The sequence below is a fragment of the Sorex araneus genome, chromosome 2, assembly GCF_027595985.1.
Source record: "Sorex araneus isolate mSorAra2 chromosome 2, mSorAra2.pri, whole genome shotgun sequence".
Classification (NCBI taxonomy): Eukaryota; Metazoa; Chordata; class Mammalia; order Eulipotyphla; family Soricidae; genus Sorex; species Sorex araneus.
In genome coordinates, this window is record NC_073303.1 from 379250842 (window position 1) to 379265889 (window position 15048).

General features: G+C 63.9%; 1 protein-coding gene across 5 annotated transcripts in view; it reads left to right on the forward strand.

Annotated features, from left to right (window-relative positions):
* Positions 1-15048, forward strand: part of TSHZ1 (teashirt zinc finger homeobox 1) — a 56913-nt gene that overhangs the window by 8134 nt on the left and 33731 nt on the right. The window contains exon 1 of one of the 5 annotated variants that reach the window (XM_055126507.1): positions 572-809. The exons of the other annotated variants lie outside the window; for them this stretch is intronic. Within the exon in view, the coding sequence (XP_054982482.1) occupies positions 587-809 (223 nt within the window). The 5' untranslated portion in view covers positions 572-586. Of the gene's footprint in view, positions 1-571; positions 810-15048 lie in introns of those variants that run through there. 5 annotated transcript variants of the gene reach the window in all.

Below are 15048 nucleotides of genomic sequence, written 5' to 3' on the forward strand. Positions count from 1 at the left end.
AGTGTATTAGCAATTTTGCACATTGATTTATGGCGGGGAGCAGCTCCTCCCGAACAGTTATTAGCTGCTGATTAAATGTGCCTATGCCCGGCTAAGGGTGGATATATGTTCCCAGAGAGGCCCGCTCTAGAACAATCTTCTGCGAGACTCTGGTTGAAAACACGTTCATCATTGTAGGACGTTAACAAGACAAGACCCACTTAGCCAAGGGCAGAGGCACACCTGGCCAGGGCGGGGGCGGGGTCCAGCGTCCTGCCCCGGCCCGGTGCCCACCACACCTCTCCCCGGAGGCTGGGCACCGGGCAGCCACGCGGGTCCTCGTGGACCCAGCCCTGGAAGCACGTGGGGGCGGGCGCCCCGGGTTCCCCCGCCACCGCCGGGGACGAGGGCTGATGGGGGCTCAGGGAGGGCCCCGAAGATGTCGGTATTTTTCTTTTCTTTTTTGTCTTTTGAGGCAAAGATAATGATGATCACAATAAAACTTGATCGTGGTGCAGAATATTAAGAATTGAGAAAATGGAAGATGGAATTTGTCTGCTGGGAGGATTGGGGGTGTTTGTGAGTCCTTTTGTGGTGATGCGGTTGGATGGGTTTGGCAGAAGCTGGGGGGGCTCCCCTGGGGGTTCCCGATGGCGGGGCCTGGGGGGCCAGGGGGAGGGGAGCACACAGGGGGCACGCGCGACGAGGCTCCCGGGAAGGTGTCACGGCAGAGCAGGGATGGGGCCGGGTGGCTCGTGTCCGTCAGCGGGGTGGCTGGAAGACGCCCTCACAAGCCGAGTCCAGCGCCGCCGTGTTTTCACCCGGGGAAGGTATTTATTTATGAAGTTGATAACGTTTTGAAAAGCAATGAATATAATTTTTGGGATAACAGTTCGCCGAAGTGATAACGGTCCCCGCACGGAATACAGCCTGGCGCGATCATTTGTCCTTGAGACACTCTGCGCCAGGGCAGCCGGTGGACGCGGCCAAGGTGGGGTTGGAAGGAGTTCAGGGTCTGTCTGCGGAACAATGGTGGTCCTGGCCCCGCGCACTTGGCTCCTCGCTGCAGCCCTGGGTGCAAGAAAGGGAACGTTCTGAAACTCCCGTGCAGGCTTCTCTGGGGGAGAAAAAGGCAAAACCGAGGCAGGCGTTGGTCTTGGGAGGCTGCTGGGGCCTGCGCTCCGGCCTCTCCGCCCAGCCCTTCTCTGGCCGCTCACGGCTGGCGTGGCCGGGGTGCCCGTCGGGGCGGGTGTGAGCCGTGCTGTCGGCAGCGCAGTAGCCCACGTGCTGAGGCTGGAGGTGGCTGTCGTGCGCCTGCAGACACGCGGGGCCTGGGGGGCGCCCTGGCAGGGGGGCCCCTCGGGCTCCACGTGCTCACGTCGTCACCCGCACTGCAGTTTGCGACCTCCCTCTTCACACGCAGGGGAGAGGCCCCCGAGGGGGTGGGAGGGGCCTGGCTCCTCCTGCCGCTCAGGGGTTAACAGCTGCTTCGGGGGGCACGGGGCCGCGAGGGCTGAGGCAGCTTCCGGGGAGAACCCGGCTCTCCGCGGGGTCCAACTTCCCTGGAGAGAGATGGTTGAAGGGAGGGACTCGGGGAAGCCACAGCAGGATAAACAGGCGTCCTGTTTGCATGTTTAAGGGTCCTTGTCAGCGGGCGGGGGTGGGGGTCTTCACCCAGGCCCTCCCTGCCCAGGGCACCTGCTCCGTCTTCGGGTTTGGGGAGAAGGGGTTGGGTTTCTGTTTTAATTAGCGCCTGCCCTGCCCCGGCCCATTGTTCTGGGAGAGTGTGAGCCCCTGGCCAGCCCGGGACGCTCCCTGGATGCTCCCTGGACGCTCCCTGGACGCCCGCGGCCCGGCCCGGCCGGCCGAGCCCCTCCTCGCCGGCTGGCTTTGTTCGCTGGCCGCCTGCCGCGGCCGTGCGTGGGGAAATACAGGTTTCAGGAGAGAGACAGTTTCTCCTTGCCGCGCCCGCTGCGTCTGCCCGAGGGTCTGCCCCCACCTGACCAAGGGCCTTTTGTTGGAAAGGGGGAAAGCAAAGTCACGCAAGCCGGCATTGCCGGAGCGGCCCGCTCTGTCCGCGTGGGGCGGAATCCAGGGTTTCCTTCCTCTCGGCGGGGCTGGGGCCAAGTGGAAGCCCTCCCGGGCGAGCCTGCCCGTCCGCACTCGGGCAGTGCCAGGGCTGGAGCGGCAGCTCTGCCTCTGCTTGCTGGCCCGAGTCGGGGCGGCGGGTGCAGGCCTGAGGCTGGCGGAAATTAGCATATGGGGAAATATAGGTCAAGTGGTTACCTGCTTACGCATCCGGCTCTCGTGCCGGGGGCCAGGTGGGGGCCGCCAGAGGGAAGGGACAGGCCTGGACCGAACCAGAGGTTCCGACTGTTTGGTGGTTAAAAAAAAAAAAGAAATCCCCTCAGTTTTTCATGAAAAAGTAAAGTGCCTCTTCAGCAGGACCGTCTGATGAAATAAATTAAACCAGCAGTGAAGGTCAGTGTACATTCTGACTTGGGAATGTGAACTTTTCAGAAACCTGTATTTATTACATTTGACTATTTTTAAAAGCCAGCCGCAAGATTCATAGCCGGGAGAGGTAGGTGGGGCACCCGGTGACGCTCCTTTCCAAACGGCCAGGGGGCCTCCCTGGGCGGCCCCGCCCGGGCCCCGGGAAACGCGTGCGTTCCCCGTGCCAGGATCCCGACGGATATTTATTGCGTGTGCGGGCCGCCTCCTCGCAGAGGGGCCGACTATTATTAATGCAGTAAACTGTGTAATGCGCGGTAAGAGGCTGCAGTGCTGCGGGCCTACGCCGCGTGGAAATAACAGTAAAGCATGTCTGTTTTTCCTGCTGAGCTTTATTGTTACCTGGGAAGGTACTGGTGTGGAGAAAAGCCAAATATGGGCACATAATGTGGCCATAAACCATCCCTGTGCATTCCCGCGCCGCGCCCTCCCCGCAGAAAACGGCCCGCAAGGTTGGCGCGTGTGCCCGCCATCCTTAGCGCCCAGATGCATGCGGACGCGTCGTCGTTAAAAAAAAAATATTCCGCAACGGCACGACGGCGGGTAAGTGCAGGAAGTGAACGTGTCGTCAGAAGTGCTCTAGGTCGGCGACAGAGTGGTCGGGATGCCCGGGGGCGCACCCTCGGGTGGGCGGGGGCCGCGGGGCTCGGGCTGGAGGCCCGGCGTCCCACAGCGTCCTCATCTGTGCAGGTGGGGAGGGGCTGTGGGTCAGAGCCAGGCCTGCAGCAGGGGTGCGGGGAGGAGGGGAGGGCGTCTCTCTGGCTCCTGGGGGTGCGGCACTCCACAGAGGGCTTCTTCCCGGGGCCCCTCCTGCGGGTGGGCCCCACCCGGGATCCTCGGGGGCCGTTGCCAACCCTCACTAGAGGGTTGGTGCCCAAGACCCCGCCACGGGCCGGGGTGACGAGGGGAGTCCCTCGCGCCCCTCGTCCCCAGGGCACCGGGCCCGCCCCCCCCCCCCCCCCGCTGGTGTCGTTATCTTTCCAGTGGAAACACAGGCGGACCGTTCGGTGCCGTCTGCATGGTAACGGGGTCCCCAGGTCCTGCAGCAATTTTCTGAAAGGGGAGTTTGTTGTGGTGTTTGGCTGCATTTCTGGGAGTCGCTGGCTGAAGGCATTAGGCTCCCGGGGCTCTGGCGGAGCCCCAAGGGGTCTCCGCAAATTAATCACCCCGCGAGCTAAATTTGTTTATAGACGGATTTGGAAGGGAGGCGGCGCCCTGGGGTGCCTCCCCGCATCCCCCGGGGCGGCAGCACCTGCCCCAGTTCCGCCTCCCGCCCCTCCCGGGCCGGGCGCTGCTGGGGTGTGGGCGCTCTCGGGGGACCGGCGCTGGGGGCGCTGCAGGATTCGGGAGAGGGGCTCCTCGGCCTGTGTCTGCAGTGGCCGCTTCTGAGCCGTGATTCAGTGGCTGGACGCCGGGCGCGGAGGGAAGGCCTTCTTCGTCCCCGCGGGTCGGTTTCAGTGGGGGTGGGCCCGTCTCGGGGCTGGCGTGTCCCGGGCGGCCCCGAGAGGGTCTCTGAGGCGGTTTGGGAGACGGGGGGACACCTGGGGCCTCGCTGCTGTTGGACCCCAGGGGCTGGGCCCGCCTTTCTCCCCGGCCCTGACACAAGGCTGGGCTGGGTGGTGGGAGGGACACAGGGGTGGGGGTGGGGGAAACGGCTTTTTTTTTTTTTGAATGCAAACTCCATAAAAAAGGGAAAAACAAAACCACCCGGGCCCCTTTCTCAGCCCCCCCCCCGCCACCCTACCCCCCCTCCAGCGTGGGGCTGGCGGCTCTCGGCCTGAGAGCTGGGAAGCGGACGAAATGAGCACTAATCAATCTTCCGGGGAAGGGTGGGCTTGGAGGGCCGCTACCCTGTGGCTGCACACGCCCCTTTTATGGAGTGTTGGTACTAATAAAGGGGAGCTTATTACCCGGGCAGAGACCAAAGCTGACTGAGGTCAGCTCTGAGTGATAGTCATCGTTCATTGTTAATGATACTTTTTCCAGTGCTTTCTAAGGGATTCTGAGCAGAGTGCAAATCACTCGGGGTCATTCATAGTTCATGTACCCACAGATGGCAAAGGTTTTGAAAGACTTCGGTTTAAACTTGTAAAAAAAAGAGAGAGAGAGAGAGAGAGAGAGAGAGAGAGAGAGAGAGAGAGACTCACTTTTTTTTTTTTTCAGGAATGGAAAATACCCCCCAAAACAAAAACAGAGATTTCTCCTGCTGGAACGTTTTCATGTTCTCTCAACCTAATCGATGTTTTACACACTGCAGTGCTTGTGCATTATTAAGAGAGACATAAATTTATGTTTTATGACATCTGTCCGCTTTAATTATTACCTTTGATGTCCACTGGTGACTAAAGAGAGCTTAGCAGGATTTCTTTCTCTTCTTGGGTTTCTCGTGGTGAGGCCTGACATGCGTGTCGCTCACCTTCAGGATTATTTTATAAATCCCTTTCTGATGAGCGGAAGTGTCAAATCAAGGACAGGTCGTAAAGTAAAAGTATAAACCCTCTAAAGAGGGACCTTGGTAATATATAAACATTCCACACACTATCTGAATTTTTTATGGGCGAAAGAAAAATTATATTTCAGCAGGAGGAAGGGAGAAGTTTAAACATCGGCCTGTGTTTTAATCTGTGATTTCCCGCTCAGGCTCCCACCCCCAGCCGGCAGGGGCAGAGGGTCTGAGGAGCCCCTTTAAACCTGGGGGCTCCCCGGGGCCCCTCCGGCTCACGTGGACGTCCACGCGTGGTCCCTGCCCAGAGAGGGCGGGGTGCAGTGGGGGCGGGTCTTTGTATTTTTGTGAATTTTTTTCTTCTCCGTTTCTTCCTCTGCCCAGGGAGGGGTCGGCGTGGGGGGGCGGGGGGCCGCCTCTCGGCGCCCAGACACGGCCGCGTCTTTAGAACAGAACAAAAAGCGCTCACCGTTGGCGTTTGGTGAAATTGATTTGATTTTTTCTCTTTTTACTTATAAAATGTGAATGGAGGCCTGGCCGACAGCTTCTGGGGGCTGTGGTGGGACCCCCGCCCGGACAGGGGCCGGGTCGCAGGCTTTCCCAGGCCTGTCCTCGTGCCGCCCCGGGCTGGGGGACCCGGGTGGGAGCCACCCGCATCACTGTGCTAATCCCGCGGGCACGGGCGGGCGGGTCTGCCCTCTGTCTGCAGTGGACAGGCCACCTGGGCCTGTGGCCGGGCCCCAGGGAGGGGGACCCCTGGGGAGGCTCGTCCCCCGCCGTGGTGTGGCGTTGGCTGCTGGAGTGTCTGTTGGACGTTCACTCGGCCTCGGGCGATTCCCGTGGGAGTTCTCGCCGCGCGTGGGCAGGCCTCACCGTCGAAGGCCCGAGTGCAGCACGTGGGCGTGTGGCCCACGGCACACGTGTGTGTGTCCTCAGAGGGAAGACGGGACGCACTCAGAGCCCAGCGCCCCTTTCCTGGGCGTGTTCCACGGAGCCGGCCTTTTCCTGCATCCTACCCCCTGGCCCCTCCCCCACTCTTCTAGAACCTTCCATCCGTTCCCACCGCTGGCCCCTGAAGTCTTTGACTTCTTTGATTCCCCCCTCCCCCCAGCCCCTGCCCCGTGGAAGGCGCCGTGTGGGCCCTGTCTTATCTGGTGGGGGCAGCGCGGCCCCCCGTGTTAGCCACGGGGCCCGGCGGCAACTTGGCTGGTGATTAATAACCGACCAACGTGGCGTTTGCCGATCCCAGGCTCGCGCCTGGCCGTGGCGGGGTGAGCCCGTGTGAAGTGCGAGCTGTCGTCCAATCTGTTTCTCAGCCCCCCCGCCCTTGTTGTTGTGTTTGAATCCTCAGTCTGTCTTTCACTTTTGGAGAAACAAAAATCCGTGTTCGGGGCACAGGCTCGCTGGGTGCCAAAAAGTTGATTTCCTTTCCGTGGGGCCATCCATCACGGCCCTCCAGCTGCACTGTCAGCGGGGGACAGAATGACACGTGTCATTTATCAAAGGGGCCTTGGGAACGGCGGCCACAAAGCCTGGGAGAGTTCATTCTGCGGCCCCCCTGCCCCCGAGCTCCTTGCCAGGAAGGCCTGCGCCTCTTCTGTCTTCGGGCCTTCCTGGAAGTCGCCCCTCACGGATTAACCCTCGCCGCACATGCGGCAGCCGGGTGGGCTCCGGCTCATTTCTGTCCATCCTCCTCCTTGCCCGTCCTTTTGGGCTCGGTCTCCGCGCTCTTCCCCCGCCTACGGTCTGGGTGCCAGGCCCGCTCCGACGGATCTCTGCCTCGGAGGCTTCGGGTGCTCCCGGCTCAGTGCTCAGCTGCCACTGTGGCGGGAGTGGTGTCTGGGGACCACGTGGCGCGTGCGGGGAGGGGCGGGAGCCCAGGACGCCGCCTCAGCGCAGGTGCCCGGCCTGCAGGGGCCTCAGGGATGTTCCCAGGACAGAGTCTGGGGGCCTGCCCGGGGCTTTCGCGTGTGTCTGGGCCCCAGAAAACAGCCCCAAAATGAAAAAATTAAAAAATCAGGCAGAGAAGCTCAGGGGGTTAAAATACAAAACCTTTCAGCCGAAAGACCCCCTCCCCGCCCAGCAGGAAGACGGTGGCGTTTCCACGGGAAGGTCCTGGGTGTCCGGCCCACCCCTCGGCTCTGGCCTCCCCGGGGCCCTGGGCCGGGAGTGATTTACGGCCCCAGAGACCATTTAAAGAGATAGTTGAGCAGACTGTTGCCGCAGCCAGGAACTTTCCAGAAAGAAGTCCTATAAATTAGCCCCTGCGCGGGCCTGGCTGCTTTCGAGGCAGAGCCGGGCCTTTCATTCGTCTGCATCAGGCTAATTTATTTGTGCGGCCAGATGTGAGCTGACAGCCATCACTCCCGGCCGCCGGCCCCCTCCGCCGGCAGGTCGGGAAAACAGTCACGTCCCGCGTCCTGCAGGGTCCCCATCAGCATTATTGAAGATGGATGTATCTTTAAAGCAAAGATTGATTGTGGATATCGGAGTTATGGTGCCATTTGTCATGGTGAATATTATTTAGACTTGGGTTGTACAAGGCTGTAACTTGAGGCCCAGCCAGGGGCGGGGCGGCCGGGACAACCGTGCGCGGTAACGGATGGAGGCTTTTTCCAGAGCTGATTTACTCTGCCGCCGCCCGGATGAGCAGTTTGGGTTTAAAGGGACAGCCGCCCCCAGGGCTGTGCCGCGGAGCCCTCCCCCGCGGGCGCAGGTGAGACCACCTGGAGAGTGCGGCCCCCCCCACTCTCCTTGGTGCTCCGGGGTCCGAGCCCACGTGGACACGCCTCCGAGCCCTGGTCCAGCCTCTGGGGCAGGCGGTTCCGACAGCTTCAGCTGAGCACTGCTCCTACCTGGACGAGGCTCTGGGCAGCCGAGGGCTGGCCCTTCTCTGTCAGGGCCCTGGACGAGGCTCTGGGCAGCCGAGGGCTGGCCCGTCTCTGGGGCCCTGGACGAGGCTCTGGGCAGCCGAAGGGCTGGCCCGTCTCTGGGGCCTTGGCGTGGGTGTTCGGGGCCAGGTAGGAAGGTGCTCTTGTACCCAGGGTGGACGCTGGCCCCCGGCTCTGGGGATGGGCCTTGGTGGCCTGCGGGAGCTGAGACCCCGAGTCGCACCCCCTGACAGGTGCTGAGGCCTCTGTGGGCAGCCGGGTGCCGTCGGGGCAGGTCGTGAGTGTTGGGGGCCGGTCCCGGAGTCCAGGCACAGAGCCACGCCCGGTGCTGCAGGCCGGGCCCCTTCCATGGAGGCCGCCCCCTCTCTCGTGCCCCTGCGGTGTTGCTTCTTGCTGTTTGGGGGCCCCTGAGCCTCTGCCCTGGGAGCCTCTGCCATCGGACCCAGGCGGGTGGGGGAGGGGGACCGGGCCCGGTGCCGCCTGTGCTGTGCCGCCCCCCGGGACTGTCCGCTTTCCCCCTGCAGGGGCCCGTGGTGCCAGCGCCCTCTGGAGCCTCCTCTCCGCCCCGCCGCGGCCCACCACGCTGAGTGCCCGGGAGATGGTCGGCCCTGCCCTGTGTGCCTGGCGGGCCGTGTTCGGGGACGGCGGCAGGAACCAGGGCCCCGGGGTCCCTCGTGACAGCCGAGCGAAGGGGCGCGGGGAGGGCCACGGGAGGGGCCCAGACAGGCCCTGCGGATCCCTGCCCGCCCTGGCCCTGCTTCCTGCAGCCTCGCGTCCTGCTGGCCCCGACAGCGGGGCCCCTTCTCGGGGACCCTCGTGTGCTCCGGGCCTGAGGTCCCGAGGCGGGCAGGCAGGGGTGGTGAGACCTGCACCCGGAAGGCCGCTCGGAGGGGCTGTGCAGACCCCGTGGCCTGGGGCGCCCGGCCTCCCCGGGACGCTCCCGCGGGACCCCGGTGGGGACGGAGTGGGGGGCTTCGGCGGCCCCGGAGGCGGCTGCAGCATCGCCTGCGTGTTACGGGGCGTGGCCAGAGTGATGAAAATCATTGTTTTTGCATTTTTTCTGGGTGCGTTTGGACGAGGTGATTTATGGCAGTCATTCATCTTAAGGGTCATCTGTCATCGTTTAGTTGCTAGGCGATCAAACCAGCAGCTGTTTGCTTTGCATCACGCCGGAAAGTTGTCAGTCACCACACGCGGCTCTGACCCCAGTGGGCGCATAGCCCGTTGGCCGCCCCGGAAGGGGCACGGAGGGGCGGGCAGGCCCCCTCACTCTCCGTTACACCTTTCCGGCCACCTCTTGGGCGGGTGCCAGCCAGGGCGGATTAACCAAGTAAGCACCTGTGGTGAGGGGAGGTGACTGAGGGAGCCTGGGGGCCCGAGGGGGGCAGCAGGTGCCTGCAGGGAGGGGGGCTTCTGCTGGTGGGGTGGGGCGGGGTGCCCAGGAGGCCGGCCGAGCACCTGGCACTCTGGCGCCGGCGTGGCCTGCCCCGTGGCACCTGGGCCGGTGGAGCCCCAGCAGGTCCCCACGGTGACTGGACTCAGCCAGGCGTGTCCCAGACGCCCGCGTGGGGTCCCTGTGAGCCACGGGGTCCTGTTGCTGTCCCGCCCCGCAGTGCAGTCTCTGCCCTGCTCTCTCGCCTGCGTGGGGCACTGGAGAGTGGGCGAGGCGGGCGGGGGTCCCGCGGCCAGCTCTGTCCTGGGGGCCCGGGCGGGGGGCTCCGCAGGGTCGTGTGAGAGCTGAGGCAGGGCGGGCCCCGGGCCTGGGGGTGCTGAGACCCCCCCCACTGTCCTGGGTTCTGGGGGGCTCGGGCTGTCTCCCCGGTGATCCGGGCCTCCCTGCAGCTGCCGCCCCCCCACCTGCCCACACAGGGTGCTGGGCTCTCGCCTGGCACTGCCAGAGCCCCCGGGGTGCACGGCGGGCCCCATAGACCCCCTTCTGCTGTCCCGGGGGGCACGGCAGGCCCCGTAGACCCCCCTTTGCTGGCCCTGGCACGCAGCAGACCCCCTAGCCTTTGCCTGCCCGCGCTGGCCCTGCCCGCTGCCGGGAGGGGCTCTGGCCTCGGCGCTGCGCCCTCGGGTGGGGGGCTGGGGAGGTGCCCCAGCATGTCCTCAAGGGGCCAAAACTTGCAGGTGGTTTATTTACGTTCGTCTTTTTCTTCCTGGCAGTGCTCGGCCCTTCTCCTGGCTCTGAGCTCGAGGGTCCGACCCAGAAGGGCTTGGGGGGCCATGTGCAGCCCTGGAGCTGGAGCTGGGTCAGCCGTGAGCAAGGCCACTGCCTTGGTGTGGCCTCGCTGGCCCTCACGGTGACCTTAGAGCAGCAGCAGTGGGAAGCCTTGCCCTGGGCGCCTCGGGGCCGGGCTGTGGGGCCGGGCAGCCAGGTGGGCTCTGCTGCGGGGGGTACCAGGCGGGCCCTGCCTCGGGGGGTACCAGGTGGGCCCTGCCGTGGGGGTACCAGGCAGGCCCTGCCTTGGGGGGTACCAGGCGGGCCTTGCCTGGGGGGTACCAGGTGGGCCCTGCCGTGGGGGGTACCAGGTGGGCTCTGCTGTGGGTGTGTACCAGGTGGACCCTGCCATGGGGGTACCAGGGGGGCCTTGCCCTGGGGGTACCAGGTGGGCCATGGGGGGTACCAGGCGGGCCCTGCCATGGGCCGTCCCAGGTGGGCCATGGGGCGTCCCAGGTGGGCCATGGGGGGTACCAGGTGGGCCTTGACCTGGGGGTCCCAGGTGGGCCATGGGGGGTACCAGGTGGGCCCTGCCTCGGGGGTACCAGGTGGGCCCTGCCTCGGGGGTCCCGGGGGACCCTGGTTCAGATAACTGAGCTGTTGGGCCGTGTGGTCACTGAGATGTTGGTGGCCATCGCCACGTGCCAGGGCACGGCACGCGCCAGCCTGAGCAGAGTGACCCTGACACTCCGGTGCTGGCCAGGGGCAGAGGGGGACGTTGTGGCGCCCGTCACCCCCGGCTCCGGAAGAGGCCGGCTGGCGTCTCGGGGACCTTTCTGGACACGTGCAGGTGACCGAGCAGTGCCTGGGTAAAGGCCACCCCGTGGCCGCGCCCAGCCCGGTGGCCCTGTGGGGAGGGTCAGCTGCGAACACCTGCTTGTTCCCAGCGCTTGGGGGCGCAGGGGGCCAGACGAGCGCCTTCGCACACTGGCGTGTCTTCACTGTTCGCTTGTGTGAAACGCTTTATTCTGCGGCCCACGAGTGAACGTGTCGTGGAGTGATGAGATCAGCACCGCCAGGGTGGACGTGAGGAACAGAAAAATCCATTTTCCAGTTTCCCTCACGAGTCTGCTCTTATCCGTGGCCGGGCAGCCTGTGCCGGGGTCCGAGCGTCTGTCTGTGCCGGGGGGTCTGAGTGTCCACCTAGCTGGGGTCCGAGTGTCCGTCTGTGCCGGGGGGTCTGAGTGTCCATCTATCTGGGGTCCGAGTGTCCCTCTGTGCCGGGGTCCGAATGTCCGTCTGTGCCAGGGTCCGAGTGTCCATCTGTGCCAGGGTCTGAGTGTCCGTCTGTGCCAGGGTCTGAGTGTCCGTCTGTGTTGGAGGATCTGAGTGTTCATCTATCTGGGGTCCGAGTGTCCGTCTGTGCTGGGGTCTGAGTGTCCGTCTGCTCCAGGGTCCGAGTGTCCATCTGTGTCGGGGGGTCTGAGTGTCCACCTATCTGAGGTCCGAGTGTCCGTCTGTGCCGGGGTATGAGTGTCCGTCTGTGCCAGGGTATGAGTGTCCGTCTGTGCCAGGGTCCGAGTGTCCGTCTGTATCGGGGGGTCTGAGTGTCCATCTAGCTGGTGTCCGAGTGTCCGTCTGTGCCGGGGTCTGAGTGTCCGTCTGTGCCGGGGTCCGAGTGTCCGTCCAGGGTGAGGGCCCAGACTGGTGCCTGGGAACAGCTGGTCTCTGCCAAGCCCCGGAACCCTGGGGCCGACTGCCCCGCCCCAGGCCCTCCCGAGTCTCCCGAGGGCCCGGCAGTGACCGGCCGGGGGCCGGGGGAGGAGGTGGCTGAGCTTCCTGCCGCCCGGCTGGCGGCTGCTGCTCTGTCTGGTGGCCCCGAGCCTGTCCCGCCCGTGGGTGCGGGCAGTGACCGGGCAGGTGGGGAGGGCCCCCCGAGGGCAGGCCCTGCTCGCTGCCGCCCTGTGCGAGGGCAGAACCCGCCCTCGCCTGCCGCACACGCGTGCGCGCAGCTCCCAGGGGCACCCCCGCTCCTGAGCCCCCCCCCTCCCCGAGCCCGAGTGGTATCTGGGCGGGGCCGGGACCGAGGCCGCCCACCCCCTGCCCGTCTGGTGGGTTTCCCAGGGGCTTCAGCATCATTTCATGGGAGACGCAGCTGCCCTGCCTCAGGCCCCGGGCCCCGAGTGAGTCCTCTGGGTCTGTGTGAGGGTCTCGCCGTCGGGGATGGGCTCCTAGGGTGGGCTTCACGGTGTGCGGAGATGGGCGGGGCACAGCTGAGGGCGTGTCCCGGCCCTGGCAGAGCACCTGGCACTCTGCTGGTGGGGGTGCAGCATGGGGTGCCACGTCAGGGCTCCATATAACCCTGGCACATACGTGCTCTGTATGACGACAGCACCACATACGTGCTCTGTATGACGACAGCACCATATACATGCTCTGTATGACGACAGCACCACATGCATGCTCTGTATGATGTTAGCATCACATACATGCTCTGTATGATGACAGCACCACATACATGCTCTGTATGACAACATCACCACATACGTGCTCTGTATGATGTTAGCACCACATACGTGCTCTGTATGATGTTAGCATCACATACGTGCTCTGTATGACGACAGCACCACATACGTGCTCTGTATGATGACATCACCACATATGTGCTCTGATGACAGACCGCATCCGTGCTCTGTACGGCGCTGGCCCCGTAGGGTGCTCTGAAACGTCGGCATCACAGGCCACACAAGCCCCATGGCCTGTCCATGCCGGTGCGGCACTGTGCCCCTGAGTGACCGGGGAGCGTGGCCGAGCCCACTGCCCTCTGGGCACTGCCTGGCGCACCCGTGGCTGCAGCACCCGGGCAGGACAGATGCCCCGTTCCCTGCCCGTTCAGGGCCAGGACAGCGTCTGGGCTTCCCAGCATGGAGAGACGCCTCCGTCCCGCGTGGGGCTGTTCCTGTAGAACAGCCGGAAGAAGGTGCCGGAAGAAGGTGCCGGAAGCGTGAGAGCCGCGTGGCCCCACGTTCCAGAGAGCCGAGATGGCCTGTGGCTGCGGCCCCGAGGGCTGGAGAGGAGCTTGGGGTGTGCGTGTGTGCCAGCCTCGCACGGGCTCTGCCCGGAGCTCTGGAGAGGAGCCCCGTGTGTATGTGTGTGTGCGTGTGCGTGTGTGTGCATGCACAAGTGTGCGCATGTGTGCATGTGTGTGTGCATGTGTATGTGCATGTGTGTGTGCCAGCCTTGCACAGGTTCTGGCCCAGAGCTCTGGACAGGAGCCCCGTGTGTGCATGTATGTGCGCGTGTATGCACGTGTGTGCGTGTGTGTGCATGTGTGTGTGCGCACGTGTATGTGAGTGTGTGTATATGCCAGCCTGGCACAGGCTCTGGCCCGGAGTTCTGGATAGGAGCCCCGGATAGGAACCCCGTGTGTGCATATGTGTGCACGTGTGCATATATGTGCACGTGTGTGCGTGTATGTGTATGCATGTGCATGTGTGTGCACATGTGTGCCTGTGTGTGCGCTTGTGTGCGTGTGAGTGTGTGTATATGCCAGCCTGGCACAGGCTCTGTGCCGGAGCTCTGGAGAGGAGCCCTGTGTGTGCGTGGGGCCAGTCCCGGGAACAGAGCTGCAGAGGGCGTGGGCGTGTCGGGGAGATGGAAGGTGGTGTCGAGGGGAGTCCAGGGTCCCTGGGGACTCGGGGTGCTGTGGGCAGAGGACAGCGGGTGTGGGGGTCCTGCTGCCCCTGCCTGGCATCCCTGGCGTCTCGGCCCAGGCAGCAGGCCCACTGCGTGTGTGGGCAGGCCGTGGCCGCTGGCTTGACCTGTGGTTTAACCCTACTGCGTGTGGGTGCGTGGCCGCCCTGCCCGTCCCTGCCTGCCCATCCTCTCGGGGGACCGTGCATGCGTGTCCCATCCCTCCCGGCAGCCCGCTGTGACAGGGACAGGGGGTCAGAGGTCCCGGAGGTGCCAGCCTGTCTCGCTGCACGTGGGGGTGTCTCTCTGCGTGCTGCCCCACACCGGGCCCACCTCACTCCCGAGTGCACGTGTCGGGGGCTGGTGACACCCCAGGGGGTCGGTGGGCGCCTGCTGCTTGCACCGGGCCCTCGCCCTGGGCCCAGCGGGCACATGCCCTACAGTGCAGGGTGCTCAGGGCAGCTGCGGTGTGGCCAGCTCCGTGCGCTGGGCCTTGTCCAGTCTGGCTGTAGGAAGGGGGGAGCACTGTGAGAAGCGGACCATTAAGGGAGGGATGAGAACTCTGCTCAAGGGGAGCACTACTGGAGCAGGAGCATTGAGGAGGGAGCACTATCAGGTGAGGAGCACTCTGAGAAGGGAGTACTATCACAAAAGGAGAGGGCACTATGGTAAGGGGAGCACTGTCATGGAGTACTCTCAGAGGGAGCACTGTCAGAGGGAGTGCTGTCAGAAGGAAGCATTGCCAGGGAGCACGGCCAGGAGGGAGTACTGTCAAAGGGAACACGTGAGAGGGAGACAGTTTTACTTGGCAGGGCCCATTGAAACCTCCTGTTCCTGGGTTAGCCTGGGTCCAACACCGGGGGCTGTCTCGGAGCTAAGCTTGGATGCTTCTGGCTTTTCTCGGGGAAGGGGGTCTCAGAAGGCTTTCTGAGCCCCCTGAACAGCAGCGCCTCAGTGGCATGAGCCCACTCTGGGGACAGGGGCTGCGTTCAGGGTGTCACCCCCCACAGACACACACACACAACTGACACAGAGACCCACACTTCCTCACACACAGACATGCACAAACACACTCGCACACAGATGTACTCACATAGACATTCACGGACGCACATGTCCACACATGTACACACTCACACTCAACGCTCACACTCTCACTCACACTCCCTCGCACTCACACAGACTCACACACATGCACTCACATTCTCCCTCACACACTCACACACAGACACACACACAGACTCACACACATGCACTCACACTCTCCCTCACACACACACACACACACACAGACACAGACACACACACTCCCTCGCACTCACACCCTCCCTCACACACACTCTCAAGACACACACAGACACACACTC